This window comes from Pan troglodytes, chromosome 13 (genome assembly GCF_028858775.2).
Source record: "Pan troglodytes isolate AG18354 chromosome 13, NHGRI_mPanTro3-v2.0_pri, whole genome shotgun sequence".
NCBI classification, from domain to species: Eukaryota; Metazoa; Chordata; class Mammalia; order Primates; family Hominidae; genus Pan; species Pan troglodytes.
Genome location: NC_072411.2, coordinates 120924498 through 120944712, shown reverse-complemented (window position 1 = coordinate 120944712; position 20215 = coordinate 120924498). Strand labels below are relative to the sequence as shown.

Here is a 20215-nt window from a genome sequence, read left to right as displayed (position 1 = left end):
GTTTCAGAGGAGCAAAGTAAGGTTTTGTAGGAGGGAACACTAACTTTACACTAACTTTGAATGCTAATTAAGCAAAATGTCATTCCTCTCCTCCGCAAAATAACCTCATTCTTCTCACTAGTGTACCTGTAGTACAAAATATTGTATATTTGTTACATTTATATTTTTAATTTCATCAATAAAAAATTAGTGAAAATGTGTTTTCCCTCATTATGTAAGTACTTAACATAATATCCTCCATTTTTGCCTGGTGGCTCACAATGCCTAAAATATTTACCATCAAAAAAGTTTGATCCCTATTCTAGTAGGCATTTTTCCCTTCAGAAAAAGAAACCTGAGGGCTGCTCTTTCTGTGTTACTAAAGGAGGTTGGCAAACCTCCTCAAACTAAGCAGATAGACTGAAGAACTGGAAAAGGACAAACTTTCTCTTTCTCCTGAAGTCAGTGTATTTCAATGCTCCATCTGTGAAAACAGTCTTGATCCCATCCACAGTGTCTTTCTCCCCATTACCTGCCCTCCAGCTTCATGCAGCTGACTCTGGATGCGCTGGCAGAAGTCAGGATTACACAGCAAGGTGAGAGGAGCCTTCAGTTGAATAGGCACAGGCTCAGTGGTCTCTAGCAGGTGCTGCCACTCATTGTCACTGTCTGGCTCCTGAGGCAGAGGGGAGTGAAAGGGGTCAGGAGTAGTGTGTAAGTCTAAGGTAGTAGATCCCAACCAGTAGAAACCGTGGGGAATCATGAAGTAACTGCAAGGAGCCAGTGACCCCTTTAGCACAGATGTATATCTTCAGTCACCTGCTAAAAAAGGTACAGCTGGCAGTCTGTGAGGGGTCTGGAAGAGTCTCTTGGAGAACACCGGCATGTGTGCATAAAGAGATACCTAGAAAGACGTCCGCTGCAGCATGGTTTGTAATAATTTTAAAAAGGAAAAGATCATAAAGTCAGTCACTAAGGGAATAATAAACCAGGGTCCATCCATATTAGAAAATACGATGAGGTTATTAAAAAGATTGTGAATGCCGGGTGCGTGGCTCACGCCTGTAATCCCACCACTTTGGGAGGCCAAGGCTGGCAGATCACCTGAGCTCAGGAGTTCAAGACCAGCCTGGCCAATGTGGTGAAACCCCCCTCTCTATGAAAATACAAAAATTAGCTGGGTGTGGTGGCACATGCCTGTAATCCCAGCTACTCAGGAGGCTGACACAGGAGAATTGTTTGAACCCGGGAGACAGAGTTTGCAGTGAGCCGAGATGTCACCACTGCACTCCAGCCTGGGTGACAGAGCGAGACTCTGTCTCAAAAAAAAAAAAAAAAAAAAGGCCAGGTGCAGTAGCTCACCCCTATAATCCCAGCACTTTGGGAGGCTGAGGCAGGCAGATCACCTGAGGTCGGGAGTTCAAGACCAGCCTGACCAACATGGAGAAACCCCACCCATCTCTACTAAAAATACAAAATTAGCCGGGTGTGGTGGCAGATGCCTGTAATCCCAGCTACTCGGGAGGCAGAGGCAGGATAATCGCTTGAACCCAGGAGGTGGAGGTGGCGGTGAGCTGAGATCGTGCCATTGCACTCCAGCCTGGGCAACAAGAGTGAAACTCTGTCTCAAAAAAAAAAAAAAAAAAAAAAAAAGATCGTGAGGCTGGGCACATTAGCTCATGCCTGTAATCCCAGCATTTTGGGAGGTCGAGGTAGGAGGACTGCTTGAGGCCAGGAGCTCAAGACCAGCCTGGGCAATATAGTAAGGCTCTGTCTCTTTAAAAAAAAAAAAAAGTGGCACATATACACCATGGAATACTATGCAGCCATAAAAAATGATGAGTTCATTGAGTTCATGTCCTTTGTAGGGACGTGGATGAAATTGGAAATCATCATTCTCAGTAAACTATCACAAGAACAAAAAACCAAACACCGCATATTCTCACTCATAGGTGGGAATTGAACAATGAGAACACATGGACACAGGAAGGGGAACATCACCCTCTGGGGACTGTTGTGGGGTGGGGGAAGCGGGAGGGATAGCATTGGGAGATATACCTAATGCTAGATGACGAGTTAGTGGGTGCAGCGCACCAGCATGGCACATGTATACATATGTAACTAACCTGCACATTGTGCACATGTACCCTAAAACTTAAAGTATAATAATAATAAATAAATAAATAAAAATAGGCCTGGTGCAGTGGCTCATGCCTGTAATCCCAGCACTTCGAGAGGCCGAGGCGGGCAGATCACAAGGTCAGGAGTTCGAGACCAGCCTGAACAACATGGTGAAACCCTGTCTCTACTAAAAATACAAAAATTAGCTGGGCATGGTGACAGGCACCTGTAACCCCAGCTACTCAGAAGGCTGAGGCAGGAGAATCGCTTGAACCTGGGAGGCAGCGGTAGCAGTGAGCCAAGATCGTGCCACTGCACTCCAGCCCAGGCGACAGAGCAAGACTCCGTCTTAAAAAAAAAAAAAAAAAAAAAAAATAGCTGGGCATGGTGCCATACACCTGTAGTCTCAGCTACTCAGGAGGCTGAGATGAGAGAATTGCTTACCCCATGAGTTCAAGGCTGCAGTGAGCCATGATTGCACCACTATAGTCCACCCTGTTGTCCAGGTGATAGAATAAGACACTGTCTCAAATAAATAAATAAAAAGATTAAGGTACTGAGGATGTATCACTTATGTAGTATTCCTACCAAAAATATATACAACCTGAATCTATTCATTAGGAAATAATCAATTTGAGGAACATTCTACAAAATAACTGACGTGTACCTCAAAACTATCAGTCATAAAATACAAAGAAAGACAAGAACTGTTCCAGATTAAAGGAGACTAAGGAGGCATAACAACTAAATGCAATGTGTGGGCTGGGCACAGTGGCTCACTGTAATCCCAGCACTTTGTGAGGCTGACGCGGGCAGACCACTTGAGTCCAGGAGTTCAAGACCAACCTGGACAAGATGGCGAAACCTTCTCTCTAAAAAAACACAAAAATTAGCCAGGCATGGTGGCAGGTGCCTGTAGTCCCAGCTACTCAGAAGGCTGAGGCAGGAGGATTGCTTGAGCTCAGGAGTCGGAGGTTACAGTGAGCCGAGATCACATCATTGCACTCCACCTTGGCAACAGAGTAAGACCCTGCTCAATAAATAAATAAATAAATAAATAAATAAATAAATAAATAAAGCAAGGTGTGATACTGGATTGGATCATGGAGCAGAAAAAAAATTTTCATAATGCACACTACTGAAGCAATTAGCAAAATTTGAATAAGGATTACAGATTAGTTTAATTAATCTATTATAACAGTATTATATCAATGTTAAATTTCTGACTTTCATAATTGTACTGTGTTAGTGTAAGTGAAGGATCTTGTTTTAGGAAATATGCGCTAAAGTATTTAGGGGTAAAGGGGCATGTGTACAACTTACCCTAAAATGATTCAGAAAGATGCTATGTCCATAGGGGGAGAGAGAGAGAGAGGATGGTAAAGCAAATGAGACAAAAGTTTTACAACTGATGAATCTGGGGTAAAAGTGTTGTTATAGGCTGGGTGTGGTGGCTCCAGCTTGTAATCCCAGCACTTTGGGAGGCCGAGGCAGGCAGATCACCTAAGGTCAGGAGTTTGAGACCAGCCTAGCCAACATGGTGAAACCCCATCTCTACTCAAAATACAAAATTAGCTGGGCATGATGGCACATGCCTGTAATTCCAGCTACTTGGGAGGCTGAGGCAGGAGAATCGCTTGAACCCAGGAGGCAGAGGTTGCAGTGAGCCAAGATCGTGCCGTTGCACTCCGGCCTGGGCAACAAGAGCAAAACTCCATCTCAAAAAAATAAAAAAAATAAATAAAAAGTGTTGCTATGGTTTGAATGTTCTGTCCTCTCCAAAACTCACGTGTTAGAAACTTAATCCCCATTGCACCAGTGTTAGGAGGCAGCGCCTAATCAGAAGTGTTTAGGTCACAAGGGCTCTGCCTTCAAGAATGGACTGATGCTATAAGAAGGCCTTGCAGGAGTGAGTTCATTCTCTTCTGCACTTCTGCAAAGTGAGGACACTGCATTCTTCCCCTCTCAAGGACTGGGCATTTGAGGCACCCTCCTGGAGACTATGACCCAATCTGCTGGCACCTTGATCTTGAACTTTCCAGACTCCAGAACTGTGAGAAATAAATTTCTGTTCTTTATAAATTACCGTCTTAGCTATTCTGTTATAGTGGCACAAAACAGACTAAGACAAGGGTATACACAGGAATTATTTGTGGTATTCTCACAATTATTCTTTAAGTTTGAAATTATTTCAAAAAAAAAAGGCAAAACTCAAAAAAAACATATTAATAAAATGTTGTAGACCAGGCACAGTGGCTCATGCCTGTAATCCCAGCACTTTGGGAGGCTGAGGCAGGCAGATCACCTGAGGTCAGGAGTTTGTGATTAGCCTGGCCAACATGGTAAAACCCCATCTCTATTAAAAATACCAAAATTAGCCACATGTGGTGGTGGGCACCTGTAATCCCACTACTCAAGAGGCTGAGGCAGGAGAATCGCTTGAACCCAGAAGGCAGAGGTTGCAGTGAGCCAAGATTGCACCACTGCAATCCAGCCTGGGTGACAGGGTGAGATTCTGTCTCGAAAAAAAAAAAAAAAAAAGGATTGTGGTAAAACTACATGCTCTGGTGTAGAAAGATCCCAGATTATACAGTGAAGGAGGTACGATGTAAAACAATATATATAATAAAACTTAGTAATGTAAAAACAGCAAACTATAAATGCCTATGTTTGCTTATGCATGTGTGTGAAATTACAGAAAGTTTGGGAGGAGACAGACTAAATTAATAACACTGGTCACCTTGGAGACTGATTCAATGAGGACTTTCATTTTTACCTATGTGTTTCCATTTTAAATAATTATATGTTCAGATACTGTACAATTAAAATCTATAATAATAAAGCAATACTTTTTAACACAAAGGGAGCTCATACTTAGGGAGTTGGGAATCACTGTTCTAGAAAAACATCTACCTAGACTTAACATCCCATGAAAGAGACAAAGTCAGTAAGAGACCCCAGGGCTCACCTCATTTTCCAGGTCCACTACATCAGTGCTCCGCTGGCCCAGCACCTCTGGCCTCTCCTCTGGGAATGCTCGTTCACAGTCTGGGGTGGTCCGGTTTTCCCTGCCGGAGGAAGCCAGGGAGTAGAACGGGTTCCAAACCTATGACTCTTAGGGTTCGTTAACTTGTCCCTCTCTGTAGACCCAGGATAGGAATGAGAAAGAAGCCATATAGGATTGACTAGAGGAGACTTCTTTCTGGGATGTGGGATATGACCAGTACAGGATATGTTGACGACTACACAAATATCCTTAACTGTCTTCTCACTTTAGAGCTTATTCTACTTTGCAGTTTTCACCTATGGCTTTCAACTCAAAACAATCTTCCCTTTTGGATGGAGATGATCCTTTCCCTTTCAGCCAACCTTTCAGTCAATGTACATAAAGAAGAGAAAGTCCCCAAGTTTCCTGATGAATCAGAAAAACATCTATAATTAGAATCCAAGAATCCAGGACTCAGACTCTCGAGGCTCTATCCATGTTTAGGCAGTGGCTAGTGACAGGGACCATTCTGTATTTGCTTTGGCTAGAGTCAAAGATGTGCAAGATACCTCACCCTACAAATCCCTAACTATACCCTTCTCACCGAGGTGCAGAGGGCACCTCTCCAGTCCCTGACTCAGCCCAGCTGCTCTTCAATTCTGAGGCTAAGATCCCGGCCAGGAGGCTTGATTCCTGAGGAGTGGCCCCGAGTCTGGGCAGAGGGGCTGTGCCAGGAGCCACCTTGCTGGTCTTGTCCTCTTGCTCAAGGGCAGGTCCTGTATTCTGATGTTTCTGTGGGAGGTAGGGGGCAACACTGAATCAGAGCTATTTGATTGCTATAGGACAATATGAATGCTATTCACGGCCCTTCTCCAACCCTAGAAAGTCACCCTCCTCCTCTAACTCCCCAGTCACTACCCTGGTCATTTCACATATTTTCCTCTGCCCCACACACCTTCTGCATGGCCTCCTCAGCCATGCGTTTATAGGCCTGAGTCAAGATGCGAGACTGATTACCCTTGGGGGCCAACCGATGGGCCTGTTCGTCCTTTAGGACCTGAAGTTCTGGGGGTAGGCGGCTGGTGAATGGGGTCCCCAAATCTGGGCCTGCTGACTCAGTTATTACTGCAGGGAGGGAAGAGGAGGAAGACATGATCATGGGGGCCATAGTCCCTGTGTCCACTTGGCCAGGGACAACTTCAGTGTCTCCAGGCTTCTGTGGAAGAAGATCATTTTGAAAAAGTGACAGAGAGAGAGTGGGGTTGTAAGGGAAGTGGCAAAGGTTAAGTGAAGGGCTAGGAAGAAAGTTCAAGCTGCTGGAGGAAAGACGACATGTTATATCTAGATGGTCGGGGAAGTGAAAGGGAAGTAGTTTAGAGGAAGTACTGGGAAGTCCAAGAGCCCTGGGAACCCTGATGACTCACTGGTGACATGACCAGCAATAAAGGGGTGATATAAGAGGTCTGGCCAGGACAGTCGCTGCCGTGGGTCTTTGGTGAGCAGTCCCTGCAGGAAGTTCTACAGAGAGAAAAAATATTCCATTAGTCATTCTTTCCCTTCCCTTAAGTCTCTCTCTATCAGCAGAACTAGCAAACCAAGAATCCCACATCCATCCTCACAGCAGATGAGCTGCTCTTGATCATGCCCTCTTTGTTCAGGTCCCATTTTCCTGGCTGAAATCATGGACAGACCACTATCTTACCTCCTAGGGAGAGGACCCCAAATCCTGTTCACAGACATTTTGTATTCCCAAATGTAAAAACAAATTTTAATGCACCAACTTTGTAAAGAAGGGAGAAAAAACACTGGGAGAAACAGATGTCACCTTCTTAATGATCTTCAGACAGCAAACATTCGAAGAACTCCCAAACTATTCACGCTGCCCTCCCTTTGACTATGGTTTGTTTGTGGCTGGGTAGGAACAGATGCATTTTTGGTTACAAGTAATTCACACGCACAAGTAATTGCGTGAAGGTGTATTTGGGAGTACTCAAAAACAGAAATCTTTCTGCAAGTCTTCAGAGGTGGAGAGATAGGGAGACAGTCTCTGAAAAGGATACACCTTATCCTTATCAGGAATCTTTGGGGAAATCCTCAATTGGGCCTCAAATAGGAACAGAGGTACTAGTAGATTATGACCACTGTTCTAAAACAAAGTGAGCTGTATAACTATGGATCTTGCTGGAGATACCTGAGTATCTGCCCATAGGGAGAATGAATATCCTATGTGCACCGCTTCCACTTAAGATTCCTTCATTTAGATTATTCTTGACAATTATTCGGGCCCCCTCAACTAAACAGGGGAGGAATTTGTTGTCCCTTTTCATCTCAGATAAAGCAAAGCTATAATAAGGTTTCACTCTGGGAGAAGACTGCATTTAAATTCTATTGAAAATCCATAATCTTGCCCTACATAAAAAATAAAAGAAGGTTGGGTGCAGTGGCTCATGCTTGTAATCCTAACTCTTTAGGAGTTGAGACAGGAAGATTGCTTGAGGCCAGGAGTTTGAGACAAGCCTGCGCAACACAGTGAGACCCTGTCTCTAAAAAATTTTTTTAAAAAATTAATTAATTAAAAAAGAAATAGAGGCCAGGAGCAGTGGCTCACGCCTGTAATCCCAGCACTTTGGGAGGCCAAGGCGGGCGGATCACGAGGTTGGGAGATCGAGACCATCCTGGCTAACACGGTGAAACCCCGTCTCTACTAAAAATTACAAAAAATTAGCCAGGTGTGGTGGCGGGCACCTGTAGTCCCAGCTACTCAGGAGGCTGAGGCAGGAGAATGGCGTGAATCTGGAGGGCGGAGCTTGCAGTGAGCCGAGATCGTGCCACTGCACTCCAGCCTGGGTGACAGAGCAAGACTCCGTCTCAAAGAAAAAAGAAATAGAAAAGAAGTCCAACTCCTCTTCTACTCTTCCCTCCTCCAGACTACTGACTTAGTCACAATGAGTAGGCACCACCTCTATCATCTGCCCCTAATCACTGAACCAGCTCCACCAGCTCTCACCATTCTGATAGCTTTGGACTGAAAGCTATGTAGATAACATCTAGAATGTAGACATAGCATCTGACAGGAAGTAAGTGGAATAGATGGCATGTACGAGGACCAGTATCGATCTCTAGTATCTTCCAATTACCTTTTCATTGTGATAAAGCATAGCCTGGCTCAAACTGGAGTTACCATTCTCAGGTTTGGCAAACTTTAGAACACCCTCCCAGAATTAAGACCCTGCAGTAGAAAAGCAAGGCTGCCTGGCCCAGCTCTGGCATTGATATGGTTTGGATTTGTGTCCCCGTCCAAATCTCATGTCGAATTGTAATCCCCAATGTTGGAGGAGGGGTCTGGTAGGAGGTGACTGGATCATGGGGGAGGACTTCCCCCTTGCTGTTCTCATGATAGTGAATGAATTTTCACGAGATCTGGCTGTTTAAAAGTGTGTAGCCCTGGCCGGGTGCAGTGGCTCAAGCCTATGATCCCAGCACTTTGGGAGGCCGAGGCAGGCGGATCACCTGAGGTTGGGAGTTCGAGACCAGCCTGACCAACATGGAGAAACCTCATCTCTACTAAAAATACAAAATTAGCCAGGCATGGTGGTGCATGCCTGTAATTCCAGCTACTCGGGAGGCTGAGGCAGAAGAATTGCTTGAACCTGGGAAGCAGAGGTTGCGGTCAGCCGAGATCGCGCCATTGCAGTCCAGCCTGGACAACAAAAGCAAAACTCTGTCTCAGGCTGGGAGCAGTGGCTCATGCCTGTAATCCCAGCACTTTGGGAGGCTGAGGCAGGCGAGTCACGAGGTCAGGAGATCAAGACCATGCTGGCTAACACGGTGAAACCCCATCTCTAGTAAAAAATACAAAAAAATTAGCCGGGTGTCGTGGTGGGCACCTGTAATCCCAGCTACTCGGGAGGCTGAGGCCGGAGAATGGTGTGAACCTGCAAGGCAGAGCTTGCAGTGAGCCAAGATCACGCCACTACACTCCAGCCTGGGCGACAGAGCGAGACTCTGTCTCAAAAAAAAAAAAAAAGAAAAAAAAAAAAAACTGTGTCTCAAAAAAAAAAAAGTGTGTAGCACCTTTCCTTTCTCTATCTTCCTCCTGGTCCGCCACCTAAGACATGCCTGTTTCCCCTTTGCTTTCCGTCATGATTGTAAGTTTCCTGAGGCTTCCCCAGCCATCCTTCCTGTACAGGCTATGGAGCTGTGAGCCAATTAAACCTCTTTTCTTTATAAAATACCCAGTCTCAGGTAGTTCTGTATAGCAATGCGAGAACAGAATAACACAGCCATTAATTCAGTAACTGCAAAGTCCCGCCTCAGCTCTGGAAAAGGATTTTGGAAAAAGGAACAGAGGTAGAGGGAGACAGATTTCTAATGTAAAAGTCATCTCCCTTTCAATATTCATTACCTTAAAGCAGGGACTGATGGTTGAGGGCCAGCGCACAGGGTCCTTGAGAATGAGGCTGACCAGCTGAAAGATGCTTGTAGCATAGAAGGGAGGGGTGCCTACTGCCAGTTCATATAGTATGCAGCCAACAGACCAGAGGTCCGCTGTGTGGTCGTATGGTCGCTCCTCCACCAGCTCTGGAGACATATAGAGTGGTGTGCCTTTGATGGATGTCAGCACCATTGTATTGGTGCTCATAGCCCGGGCAAATCTGCAGAAGATAATGGGATGGAAATGGAAAGGGAAAAGATATTCTAAACCTGGTCACTACTACCTAACATAGAGATATCCCAAACCGGAGCAGAGGGAGCACCTTTGATTAGGTTCCAGAAGACCCAGCAGCAGTCCCAGCCTCCAGCTCCGGTTCTAAAATGAGGCCCAAATAAGTCAAGAGTATGGTCTAAGATTCCCTGTGGGGCCAGGCTCAGTGGCTCATGCCTGTAATCCCAGCACTTTGGGAGGCCGAGGTGGGCAGATCGCCTGAGGTCAGGAGTTCGAGACCAGCCTGACCAACATGGAGAAACCCCATCTCTACTAAAAATATAAAATTAGCCAGGCATGGTGGCACATGCCTGTAATCCCAGCTACTCTGGAGGCTGAGGCAGTAGAATTGCTTGAATCCGGGAGGCAGAGGTTGTGGTGAGTGGAGATCGCACCATTGCACTCCAGCCTGGGTAACAAGAGTGAAACTCCATCTCAAAAAAAAAAAAAAAAAAAAAAAAAAAGATTCCCTGTGGAACTGGAAGCTTAGATGGATGCTCAGAATCTTTACCCAAAGTCACAGAGCTTGATGCCACCACCCTTGGCGAGGAGGATGTTCTGAGGCTTCATGTCTCGGTGTAGGATGCGGTGGGAATGCAGATAGTACAGGGCTGACACCAACTGGGCAGCAATGGCCTGAACCTAGAAATTAAAGAGGTGGAAGAAAGAAAAAAAAGGTTAGAAACAGCAGCTGGCTGACAAGCCCAAAAACTTCTCCTAATATTACTGCTAATCTTTTCTTCCTTCCCTTTCTTGCAGAGCTTCACACTATTCTTTCTTAGTTATTGTTCCCCTTGTTTTAATCACTCTTTCATTTGCTCAGTCATTCATTCAAGAAAAATTTATTGAATCTCATTTACTATCTGCTTGACCATGGGCAAACTAAGGTGACAATCTATATAATAACACCATCTACATGGAGGATTATTGTGAGGACTGAGTTAAAGCATGCAAAATAATACTCAGAATGGTGCCTGGCACATAGTAAATATTCAATACACATTACCTGTTATTAAATAAGACAAAATGCCTTTTTTCAAGAAAAGTAGTCAGACAAACAAACAAGACAGATAAAACAAATATGGTGGTCGGGCGTGGTGGCTCACGCCTGTAATACCAGCACTTTGGGAGGCTGAGGCGGGCAGATCACCTGAGGCCAGGAGTTCGAGACCAGCCTGGCCAGCATGGTGAAACCCCATCTCTACTAAAAGTACAAAATTAGCTAGGCATGGTGGCGCATGTTATAATCCTGGTTACTGGGGAGGCTGAGGCACGAGAATTGCTTGAACCTGGAAGGCGGAGTTTGCTGTGAGCCAAGATTGTGCCACTGCACTCCAGCCTGGGCAACAAAGCAAGACTCTGTCTCAAAAAATAAAATTCAATTAAAAATAAAATAATTTCAAAAACATGATTACTTACAAATAGTGGTGAGTGCTCAGAAGGAAAGAGAATGCTGCAATAATGAATCCCAAGGGGGGCCTACTTGCTTGGGTACAGACAAACGCCTAGAATAAATGTGGCTGGAGGATATGTGCAACAAAATCCCACTGCTAACCACTACGTCCTGGTGCCAAATCCTGACTCCCCACAACCTTTATTCTTACTGCCCTCTTTCTGGTACCATTACACTGGCCCTTCTTCCCTAAAGGTATCTAATAACAATAATGTTAATAATAGCTAACTATTCAAACACATTACATGACTTAACACTCTTCATCATAGACTTATCAGGCAAACATGATTATTATCTCCATTTTACAAATTAGGAAACTAAGCACAAATAAATTAAAGTAACTTGTCCAATGAGACCCAGCTAGGAAGGAGCAGAGCCAAGCTTCCTACTCAGATATTTTGACTCCAACGTTTACATAATTTACTCCACACGACACTGCCTCTATATACCCAGACTCTTATATTCTTCTCAGAAGTCTTTGAAATGGAGACTCTCAGTGTCCTTAGCTTGCTCTACCAGTTCTCTAACCTGGAGAGAGGTCGGAGGTGGGGAGAAGTTGAAGGCAGAAAGCATACCTGGTCTTCAGGAAGTTTTCCGTCATCTTCTAGGATCTGAAAGAGCTCTCCCTCAGCATAGTCTGTCACCACCACCACCTACAGAGAGAAGGCAGTGGCACTGATGGCTCCAGATTCATGCATTCTGAGGTTGGGAAATTCCTGGAACCCTTGTGCTTGGGGAGACAGGGCCCAAAACTGTCAAAGCACACCTCTTTATCAGTTTCAAAGCTGTCAAGCATATGCACAATGTTGGGATGCCGCAGACCCCGCATTATTTCAATCTCTCGTTGCAAATTCCTCAGCTCCTTCTCTGAGCGCCCCAATTTTGGGATGAACTTCAGGGCCACGACCTGTCGTGGTAAGGTGAAAAGTTAACGCCTAATCACACTACTGAAAAGAGCTAGAATTTCAGCCTTAATCTCAGAGCTCCAGAAGTCAGATTTTAGAGTGTTTGAGTAACTCTTATTATTTCTGTTAGTCTCCCGCTTCCATTTTCTCCATGGTACCCTGGCCTTATCCAGGCTTTCCCCATTCCTCATCCCAGGAGGAAACAGCATCTGCAAAACATTTCCCCTTCTGGAAGAAGTGTTCTGATTTGACCAGCACTCAAGATGAGATTTAGGAGAAAGGAAAGGAAAAAAAAAATGAAGAGGAAATAATAGAGTTCAAGTGGTTTACCTCTTATTACATGGTGTGCTAGAGACTAATAATATTTGTTGTTTACTAACAGCCAGGCACTGTACTAAGTGATTTAATGTGACAACATATTTAATCCTCAAACTCCATCAATCAGTTGCTGTTCTTATCCCCATTCTAGAGATAAGGAAATTGAGACATAGGGAAGTTAAGTAATTTGTCCATAATTCTAGGGCTAGAAAGCGGTGGAGATGGAGTTTGCACCCAAATAATCCAACTTCAAAGCTTATACTCCATAAGAAGTATGAGGGAGTCAGTACCTTAGGAATACAAACTGGTATAAATACATTCCTTCTAGATCCATTTTCCACTGGAGTTGGGGGTACCAAATCCCACCCAAAAGGTATCCCTCTTTGTGCAACACCTGAGCACTGTATTTTCTTCGACCCTTGTACACCCTCCCAAAAGAGCCTTCTCCAATCATCTCCAACACGTGGTACTTTTCCATGACAGAGGTTTCAGGATCTCTTAGAAGAAAGTAGAGACGGTGAAGAGCTATAGATCCAGGGACAGTTCCACAACATCTGGGACGCCTAGTTGGGGCACGGGAAAGGAAAAATGTTAGCCACCTTGCCTTTTCCTCTTTTTCACAATAAAGCCTCAAAAAACATAGGAGGGTGGAATGGATGCAAAGATGATGCGATCTTGGAACAAACAGAGCTTCTCTTTGTAGTTCCTCCCCACTTTCATCCTCCTGTCCCCAACCCGGCCCCATGCCCAACTAACACCTGGTTCCCCTTCTGCCTCACCCAGCCTGGCTCACTCGACCCTACTCTTTCAACCTAGCCTCGCCCAACCAACCCTGCTCCTTTGAGTCTCCCCCAAGTTTCTGCCACTCCCAGACTCCTCAGCACCCGCTCTCAGACCCCCTGGCCCATGCGCTTCGCAGGCCAGAGCCCCTCTCTCACCCCCAGCCTAGGAGCTCCAAGCTCCTCAGGCCAAGGGACGGATTCCCTGGCGTTGAGCCCCATCTCTTCTGGCTGCCTGCATACGTTGCCTGACTTATAATTCTTCTCCACCCGCCTCTCCCGCCGGTCTCTTTCGGCTCCCTTTCTTACAATTTTACTCGCTAGAACTGGTGAGAAGTTCAGAGGACAAAGGCGCTCAGAGGTGTGGAAGGGACGGCGGACCACACATGGGCACTTCCTGGGACACAACCGAACTGCCTCAGGGCCATTAGGCCCGGCTAAGGACCCGGAGTCTGCGGTTGCCTAGAAACGACGCTAGCTGCCCACCCCTCTTAGTTTTCCGCCTCCGACTTCCCTAAGGGCATTTCCGGTTCCGGCTGCGGGCCGGTGAAGATATGGCGGCGTCTGCGTCTGCGGCTGCAGGGGAGGAGGACTGGTAACTTTGGGGGCATGGGCTTTGGCTGACAGCCTGGATCTAGTCCAGAGGCCTAGCAGCTGTCGCAGACGGTCCGTACGGCGGGCGTGTGGGGTGGAGCGAGGGATGAGGGATGGCAGAGATGCTGACATCTCTGGGAGAGCTGGACTGGGGAACGGGAGGGTGGAGGGGCGCTGATCTGAGTGAGAGGACACCGGGTCTGCGCCCGCCAGGCCAGTTCAGGCCTCGCCGTATCCGGTTCGATCCCTTTTCCTCCAACTTCACGCCATCCCTTTCTCTCCTCCTCAAATGAATTTTCTCAGGGGCTTTGGGGGATGCCTGCCCATCAGACCTCCCCATCTCCCTTTCTCCTCTCAGAACCAGTGCCTTCCAGTTCCGGCCCCCCTTTCCCCTTGGATCAGCCTTTTTCCGCCGACGCTTTCCTCAGCCTTCTCTCTCTCACACAGCACTAGTGAGGACTATTGTATGAATAAAGCTTTACACTTCACATAAAGTCCCTCTAGTCCTTCTCTCAAGCATTCTTAACTAAAGACTAGAACATGGAAGGACTCTGGGATTTGGAAGTAGGATCAATGTGGGTTAACTCCACATTTTATTAGCTGTGTGATGCTGAACAGGCCATCTAGCTTCTGTGAGTCAGTGTCCTCAGCTGTAAAAAAAAAAGTGGGTGTGGCACCTACCTCAGAATAGTTGAGAGGATCACGACGGATTTGTAATATACTTGTCTGTTTTTTGTTTTGTTTTGTTTTGTTTTTTGAGACAGAGTCTCACTCTCGCCCACGCTAGAGTGCGGTGGTGCGATTACGGCTCACTGCAGCCTCGACCTCCCCAGGCTCAGGTGATCCTTCTGCCTCAGCCTTCCGAGTAGCTGAGACTACAGGTGTGTGCCACCATGCCTGGCTAATTTTTGTATTTTTTGTAGAGACGGAGTTTTGCCATGTTGGCCAGACTGGTCTTGAACCCCTGGGTTCAAGTGATCCTCCCACCTCAGCCTCCCAAGGTGCTGGAATTACAGGCGTGAGCCACCACACCCGGCCTCCTTTTCATTAATAACTGAGGTGCAGGCACCTGGGAAGACTAGATGAGCCCCAAAGAAGTAAAGTGATTTGCCAAAAGATAGAAAATTATGACTAGAAATCCATATCTGTCTGACTCCACACCTTAGATTCTTTGCACTAGGACATTCTTCAGTCCCCACTCCCCCAATTTTTTTTTTTTTTTTTTTTTTTTTTTTTTTTTTTTTTTTTTTTTTTTGAGACGGAGTCTTGCTCTGTCGCCCAGGCTGGAGTGCAGTGGCGCAATCTCGGTTCACTGCAAGCTCCGCCTCCCGGGTTCACGCCATTCTCCTGCCTCAGCCTCCTGAGTAGCTGGGACTACAGGCGCCCGCCACCACACCCAGCTAATCTTTTGTGATTTTTAGTAGAGACAGGGTTTCACCCTGTTAGCCAGGATGGTCTCTATCGCCTGACTTCATGATCCACCCGCCTCGGCCTCCCAAAGTGCTGGGATTACAGGCCTGAGCCACCGCGCCCGGCCCCCATCCCCCATTTTGTTATCACCACCTTACCACCATCCCATCCAGGACCCATATAACTAGGGTGGGCGAAGTATTGAAGGGCCACTTGACTGAGGCTACACCTCAGTGTTACATTGGTTCAGGGAGCCCAGCTAGTACTGGCCATTATTAAGACTATCTAGACTACTGGTTTTCAAAGTGTTCAGGGAAACTTCTTTTTTTTTTTTTTTTTTTTTAAGAGACAGAGTCTTACTTTGTCACCCAGGCTGGAGTACAGTGGCAAGATCATGGCTCACTACAGCCTCGACCTCCTGGGCTCCCGTGATTCTTCTGCCTCAGTCTCCCAAGTATCTGGGACCACCGTGTCCATCTAATTTTTTATTTTTTGTAGAGATAGTGTCTCGCTTTGTTGCCCAGGCTGGTCTCGAACTCCTGGCCTCAAGTGATCCTCCCACCTCAGCCTCCCAAAGCGCTGGGATAACTTATAGTTCACCTGTTCAGGGGAACTTTTAAGATTCAGGGGAGACACCTTGAGCCATGGAGACAGCAACAATGAGTGCAGCAGCCTGTAGTACTGTGAGACTCCCACTCCCATGTCAGCCAGAACTACACTGTTATCGGTGAGGTGTAAAGCTTTATATTTTATATTTTGAAGTTTCTGCCTAAGACTTAACAACACTGACATAGGTCGTGCTGGGGCAGCCTTACTCTTAGAATGAAGAGGGAGCAGTGTGAGAAAGCAAAGTGTGCATTTTTCCATGTATCACTTGGTAGAGCTGTAGACACAAACTGATCACTCAACTTCAATTTCATTACAACTGCTGTTTCTATGCTTAAGCATGTGTGTCCCTTGATTTACATCAGAACCATGGATCCTAACCTCAACAGGCTAATCTAGATCAACCAGACAGCCAGGTCATAAATACATCCAGAGTACTCTATTACCTCCCTCCTTCCCTCTTTCCTTCTAAGGGAGAAGGTTATATACAGACAGGAAAAAAAGAGGACATAGACTAGCTACTATAGCCCAGATACTATTAGGTACTTTATGTAAACAAATCACCTTTTATCCTCACAATAACCCTAGAGAGTAGGTGTTATTATCTATATGTGACAGACAGGATAATTTAAGCTTACAGAGAGGTCACGTCCCAGATTGCATAGCTTGTAAGTGATTGGTACCTGTTAACTAACTCCGAGGCTGCTGGCTCTTCCATTACAACACAGCCTTTATACCACCCTAAATATGTTGTGTTGAGGTTGCTATCTCTTTTAAGAAGGCTTAGGGTGACTGGTGTTAAAACTGTATGTAGACAGTAGCCAAGGCACTGGGATCCACACTGGACAGTGACGTAGGGAAGGGTTGGAGTAATATTGGTAACGTTAATGCTAATGAATGGGTGCCATATCTCTAGACCAGAGAGTCAGCCACTAAGGGGAATGAAACTTAAACAGGGAGTCAGGAAACCTGGCTCTGGGCCCAGTTCTACCTATGTTAACCCTTGGTTAGTCATTTTACTTCTCTAGAATCCACTTCTTCATCTGTTGGCAGAAATGATGCCTAAAATTCTGATTTCCATGCCTTCTATTTGGCCAGTTGACAACTTAAGGTAACATATTCCTTGTTTTTAAGGAGTTTAGCAGGAGAATGCATTCTGGTAGATTGCCATTTTTCTACAAAGCCTGCCTTTATTGGCCTTAGCATGCTTCCACAGGGAGAGCTGTAATGGTAAGTTAGTCTACTCCTGTCTCTCTAGGGTCCTTCCCTCTGAAGTTGAAGTGTTGGAGTCCATCTATCTAGATGAACTACAGGTGATTAAAGGAAATGGCAGGTATGTATTCAACCAGTGGTGGGCAGGAGTCCCCCTAGTAATGAGGAGAGGTTCTATGCTGAATCTGGGTCTTAAGACATTGTGAGCCTTGATTCAGAGATAATATTTCTCTTGTGTAGACAAAAGCTATTCCTTTAATCCTACCCCAAAAGAAAGAGTCCAATGTGTACTTCCTTTGCCCACTTTACTGTCTCAGCCCCATCCTCCCCAGCCCCCAAGCCCCTACCCAGTCACATCTGCGTGTCCACTTGATCCACCTGCAGAACTTCACCATGGGAAATCTACATCACTTTGCATCCTGCCACTGCAGAGGACCAGGATTCACAGTATGTCTGCTTCACTCTGGTGCTTCAGGTCCCAGCAGAGGTGAAGCCCCTACTGTGTGGCAGCAAAGGGAGGAAGGGGAGAGTCCCTGGGGTGGATCACTTCAGCAGTAACTTGTTATTTGCCCCCACTAGTATCCCCATGAGGTGCCACAGATCTCTATCCGAAATCCCCGAGGACTTTCAGATGAACAGATCCACACGTAAGTTGAACCTGTCAGAACAGGGAAAACTCAGCTACAGCTTTGCCCGGTGACAGAAATGGGCAGGTCTAATATTTGGTTTGCCCTCTTCCTCCAGGATCTTACAGGTGCTGGGCCATGTGGCCAAGGCTGGGCTGGGCACTGCCATGCTGTATGAACTCATTGAGGTAAGAGGTGCGCTAGTCTGAGATATGTTCTTTCCTTCAAGCTAGAGCAGTTTCTAGCTGTAAAAGGGAAACCATGGGCCTAGAATCTTAAACGGATCTGGAGTCATTAGGTAAGGCCTAAATTAATCCAGAGAAATGAGACTCTTCTATTTGAAAAACTTCCCAAAAGACAGTTCAGTAGCTTCTCCAAGTTGCCTATGCCAGCATCTTGACAGAAAATGACTTTTCCCCTTCACCTTGAATTTTTCTTGCATCAGTTTCAGTATATGTCTTGTTCTCTTGGCACTGGCAACTGAAAGTGGCAAAAGATACGCATCTTGCTTGGGGGCGTCTTAGCCATAAATGAACATTTGAAGGCTAGACTGCCATTGGAACTGACTAGAAAAAGTCATGGTTGGCCAGGCACGGTGGTGGGCATTTGTAATCCCAGCTACTTGGGAGGCTGAGGAAGGAGAATCGCTTGAACCTGGGAGGCGGAGATTGCAGGGAGCCAAGATCATGCACTGCACTCCAGCCTGGGCAACAGAGTGAGACTCCATCTCAAAAAAAAAAAAAGAAAAAGTCATGGTTCCTTTACTGAAAGAGCTTATACACTGCTTAATGAAACAACCCACATGAAGCAACACCTGAAGCTCCAATATACACAGAAAACTTTTATTGTTTGAGATTAAAAATATAAAAGTAAGTACAGTTTTATTTTCCCCTAGTTTATTTATTAATTTTAATTTTTTTTTTTTTTTGAGACAGTCTTAGTCTGTCACCCAGGCTGGAGTGCAGTGGTGTGATCTCAGCTCACTGCAACCTCCACCTCCCAGGTTCAAGTGATTCTCCTGCCTCAGCCTCCCAGATAGCTAGGATCACAGGCATGTGCCACCACACCCAGCTAATTTTGTATTTTTAGTAGAGATGGGGTTTCTCCATGTTGGCCAGGCTGGTCTTGAACTCCTGACCTCAGGTTATCCACCTGCCTCAGCCTCCCAAAGTGCTGGGATTATATGCATGAGCCACCACGCCCAGCCTCTCTTAGTTTAAATTTTTAAGAAAAATGTTCAGAATAGAGTGAAGATGGGTGGCTGAGAGTCAAAGAGAGTGGGTTTGATAGGCCACCGTAGCAGTCCTAGGTCAGGCCTCCACAATGCAGCCTTGGACTTTGTGGAATTCCAGAGTACACTATTAGCTATTCAAATAACAATTCAAATGCATAGTTCACAGCCCAACTCAATGCCTTGTGAATTCTCTGTCCATTTGGGTTGTCCATGCCTTGACATGCTTTCTGAAAGCTGACTTAGAACAAACACATTGCCCCACGGGGGAGTGATATTGAAGGGGGCTAATCAAGAAAGGCCTCCCAGAAGATAAATTTTAATTGAACATTTTTTTTCTCAAGGTGTATTATTTTCATCTCCAAGATATATTAAAAGTGACTTAATGAAAGGAAAAACAATTAGGTTGAATTTTGAAACCAGGAAGATCAAATTTTGGGGGAGGGACAGAGATGTGGAGAAGGATTGATTCCCAGCAGAGGGAGCGTCACCAAGCCAGAAATGCATCAACACAAGGTAACAAACTGGCCTGCTAGGAGCCAAGTCTAGCCAGTCACTCCCAGGAGTAGTAGACAGGCCTTGCTCACCGTTCTTCCCCCTACCCCCCTGTTTAATCAGTGTCTTCTCTCCTCAGAAAGGGAAGGAAATTCTCACAGATAACAACATCCCTCATGGCCAGTGTGTCATCTGCCTCTATGGTTTCCAGGTGGGTTTCTCTCTTGGGACCTGGCATTCTGTTTGGGACCAGCAGATGAGGGCTGTGAGAGAGCTCTGACTTAGTGCCCTACATCTGCCTTCCCTCCAGGAGAAGGAGGCCTTTACCAAAACACCCTGTTACCACTACTTCCACTGCCACTGCCTTGCTCGGTACATCCAGCACATGGAGCAAGAGCTGAAGGCACAAGGACAGGAGCAGGAACAGGAACGGCAGCATGCTGCAACCAAACAGGTAGACCTCACTGCACCTGCACGCTCATCTGACACCCTTAGGCACAGCCTTTCACAACCTTTTCTATCTCTCCACTCCAGTGGCTCTTCACCTTTTCAGGGTCATAGATACCCTTGAGATTAATGAACTCTTACCTCTGTCCAGAAAAAAGGGCATCCTTTTTTTTTTTTTGAGATGGAGTCTCACTCTGCCACCCAGGCTGGAGTGCAGTAGCACAATCTTGGCTCACTGCAACCTCCGCCTCCTGGGTTCAAGCAATCCTCCTGCCTCAGCCTCCCAAGTAGCTGGGATTATAGGTGCGAGCCACCACGCCCAGCTGATTTTTGTATTTTCAGTAGAGA

At 46.0% G+C, this 20215-nt stretch overlaps 2 protein-coding genes across 10 annotated transcripts in view; one reads left to right on the top strand and one right to left on the bottom strand.

Moving 5' to 3' along the window:
• STK36 (serine/threonine kinase 36) overlaps positions 1 to 13756 on the bottom strand; it is a 30726-nt gene extending 16970 nt beyond the window's left edge. The window contains exons 1-11 of one of the 5 annotated variants that reach the window (XM_016950505.3): positions 13556 to 13756; positions 12862 to 13030; positions 12011 to 12151; positions 11820 to 11897; positions 10303 to 10433; positions 9492 to 9741; positions 6511 to 6604; positions 6042 to 6211; positions 5691 to 5878; positions 5069 to 5168; positions 512 to 655 (exon numbers count right to left, since the gene is read on the bottom strand). In XM_016950505.3, coding sequence (XP_016805994.1) covers positions 512 to 655; positions 5069 to 5168; positions 5691 to 5878; positions 6042 to 6211; positions 6511 to 6604; positions 9492 to 9741; positions 10303 to 10433; positions 11820 to 11897; positions 12011 to 12151; positions 12862 to 12945 — 1380 coding nt within the window. In that variant the 5' untranslated portion in view covers positions 12946 to 13030; positions 13556 to 13756. Of the gene's footprint in view, positions 1 to 511; positions 656 to 5068; positions 5169 to 5690; positions 5879 to 6041; positions 6212 to 6510; positions 6605 to 9491; positions 9742 to 10302; positions 10434 to 11819; positions 11898 to 12010; positions 12152 to 12757; positions 12841 to 12861; positions 13031 to 13405 lie in introns of those variants that run through there. The other 4 variants (XM_016950507.3, XM_054679355.2, XM_063790759.1 and 1 more) reach the window with 4 other exon arrangements.
• RNF25 (ring finger protein 25) overlaps positions 13754 to 20215 on the top strand; it is a 9515-nt gene continuing 3053 nt past the window's right edge. For 2 of the 5 annotated variants that reach the window (XM_009444315.3, XM_009444316.3), the window contains exons 1-7: positions 13754 to 13841; positions 17115 to 17189; positions 17453 to 17555; positions 17648 to 17715; positions 17813 to 17882; positions 19560 to 19631; positions 19731 to 19874. In XM_009444315.3, coding sequence (XP_009442590.2) covers positions 13801 to 13841; positions 17115 to 17189; positions 17453 to 17555; positions 17648 to 17715; positions 17813 to 17882; positions 19560 to 19631; positions 19731 to 19874 — 573 coding nt within the window. In that variant the 5' untranslated portion in view covers positions 13754 to 13800. Of the gene's footprint in view, positions 13842 to 13861; positions 13913 to 17114; positions 17190 to 17452; positions 17556 to 17647; positions 17716 to 17812; positions 17883 to 19559; positions 19632 to 19705; positions 19875 to 20215 lie in introns of those variants that run through there. The other 3 variants (XM_009444318.4, XM_009444319.5, XM_009444317.3) reach the window with 3 other exon arrangements.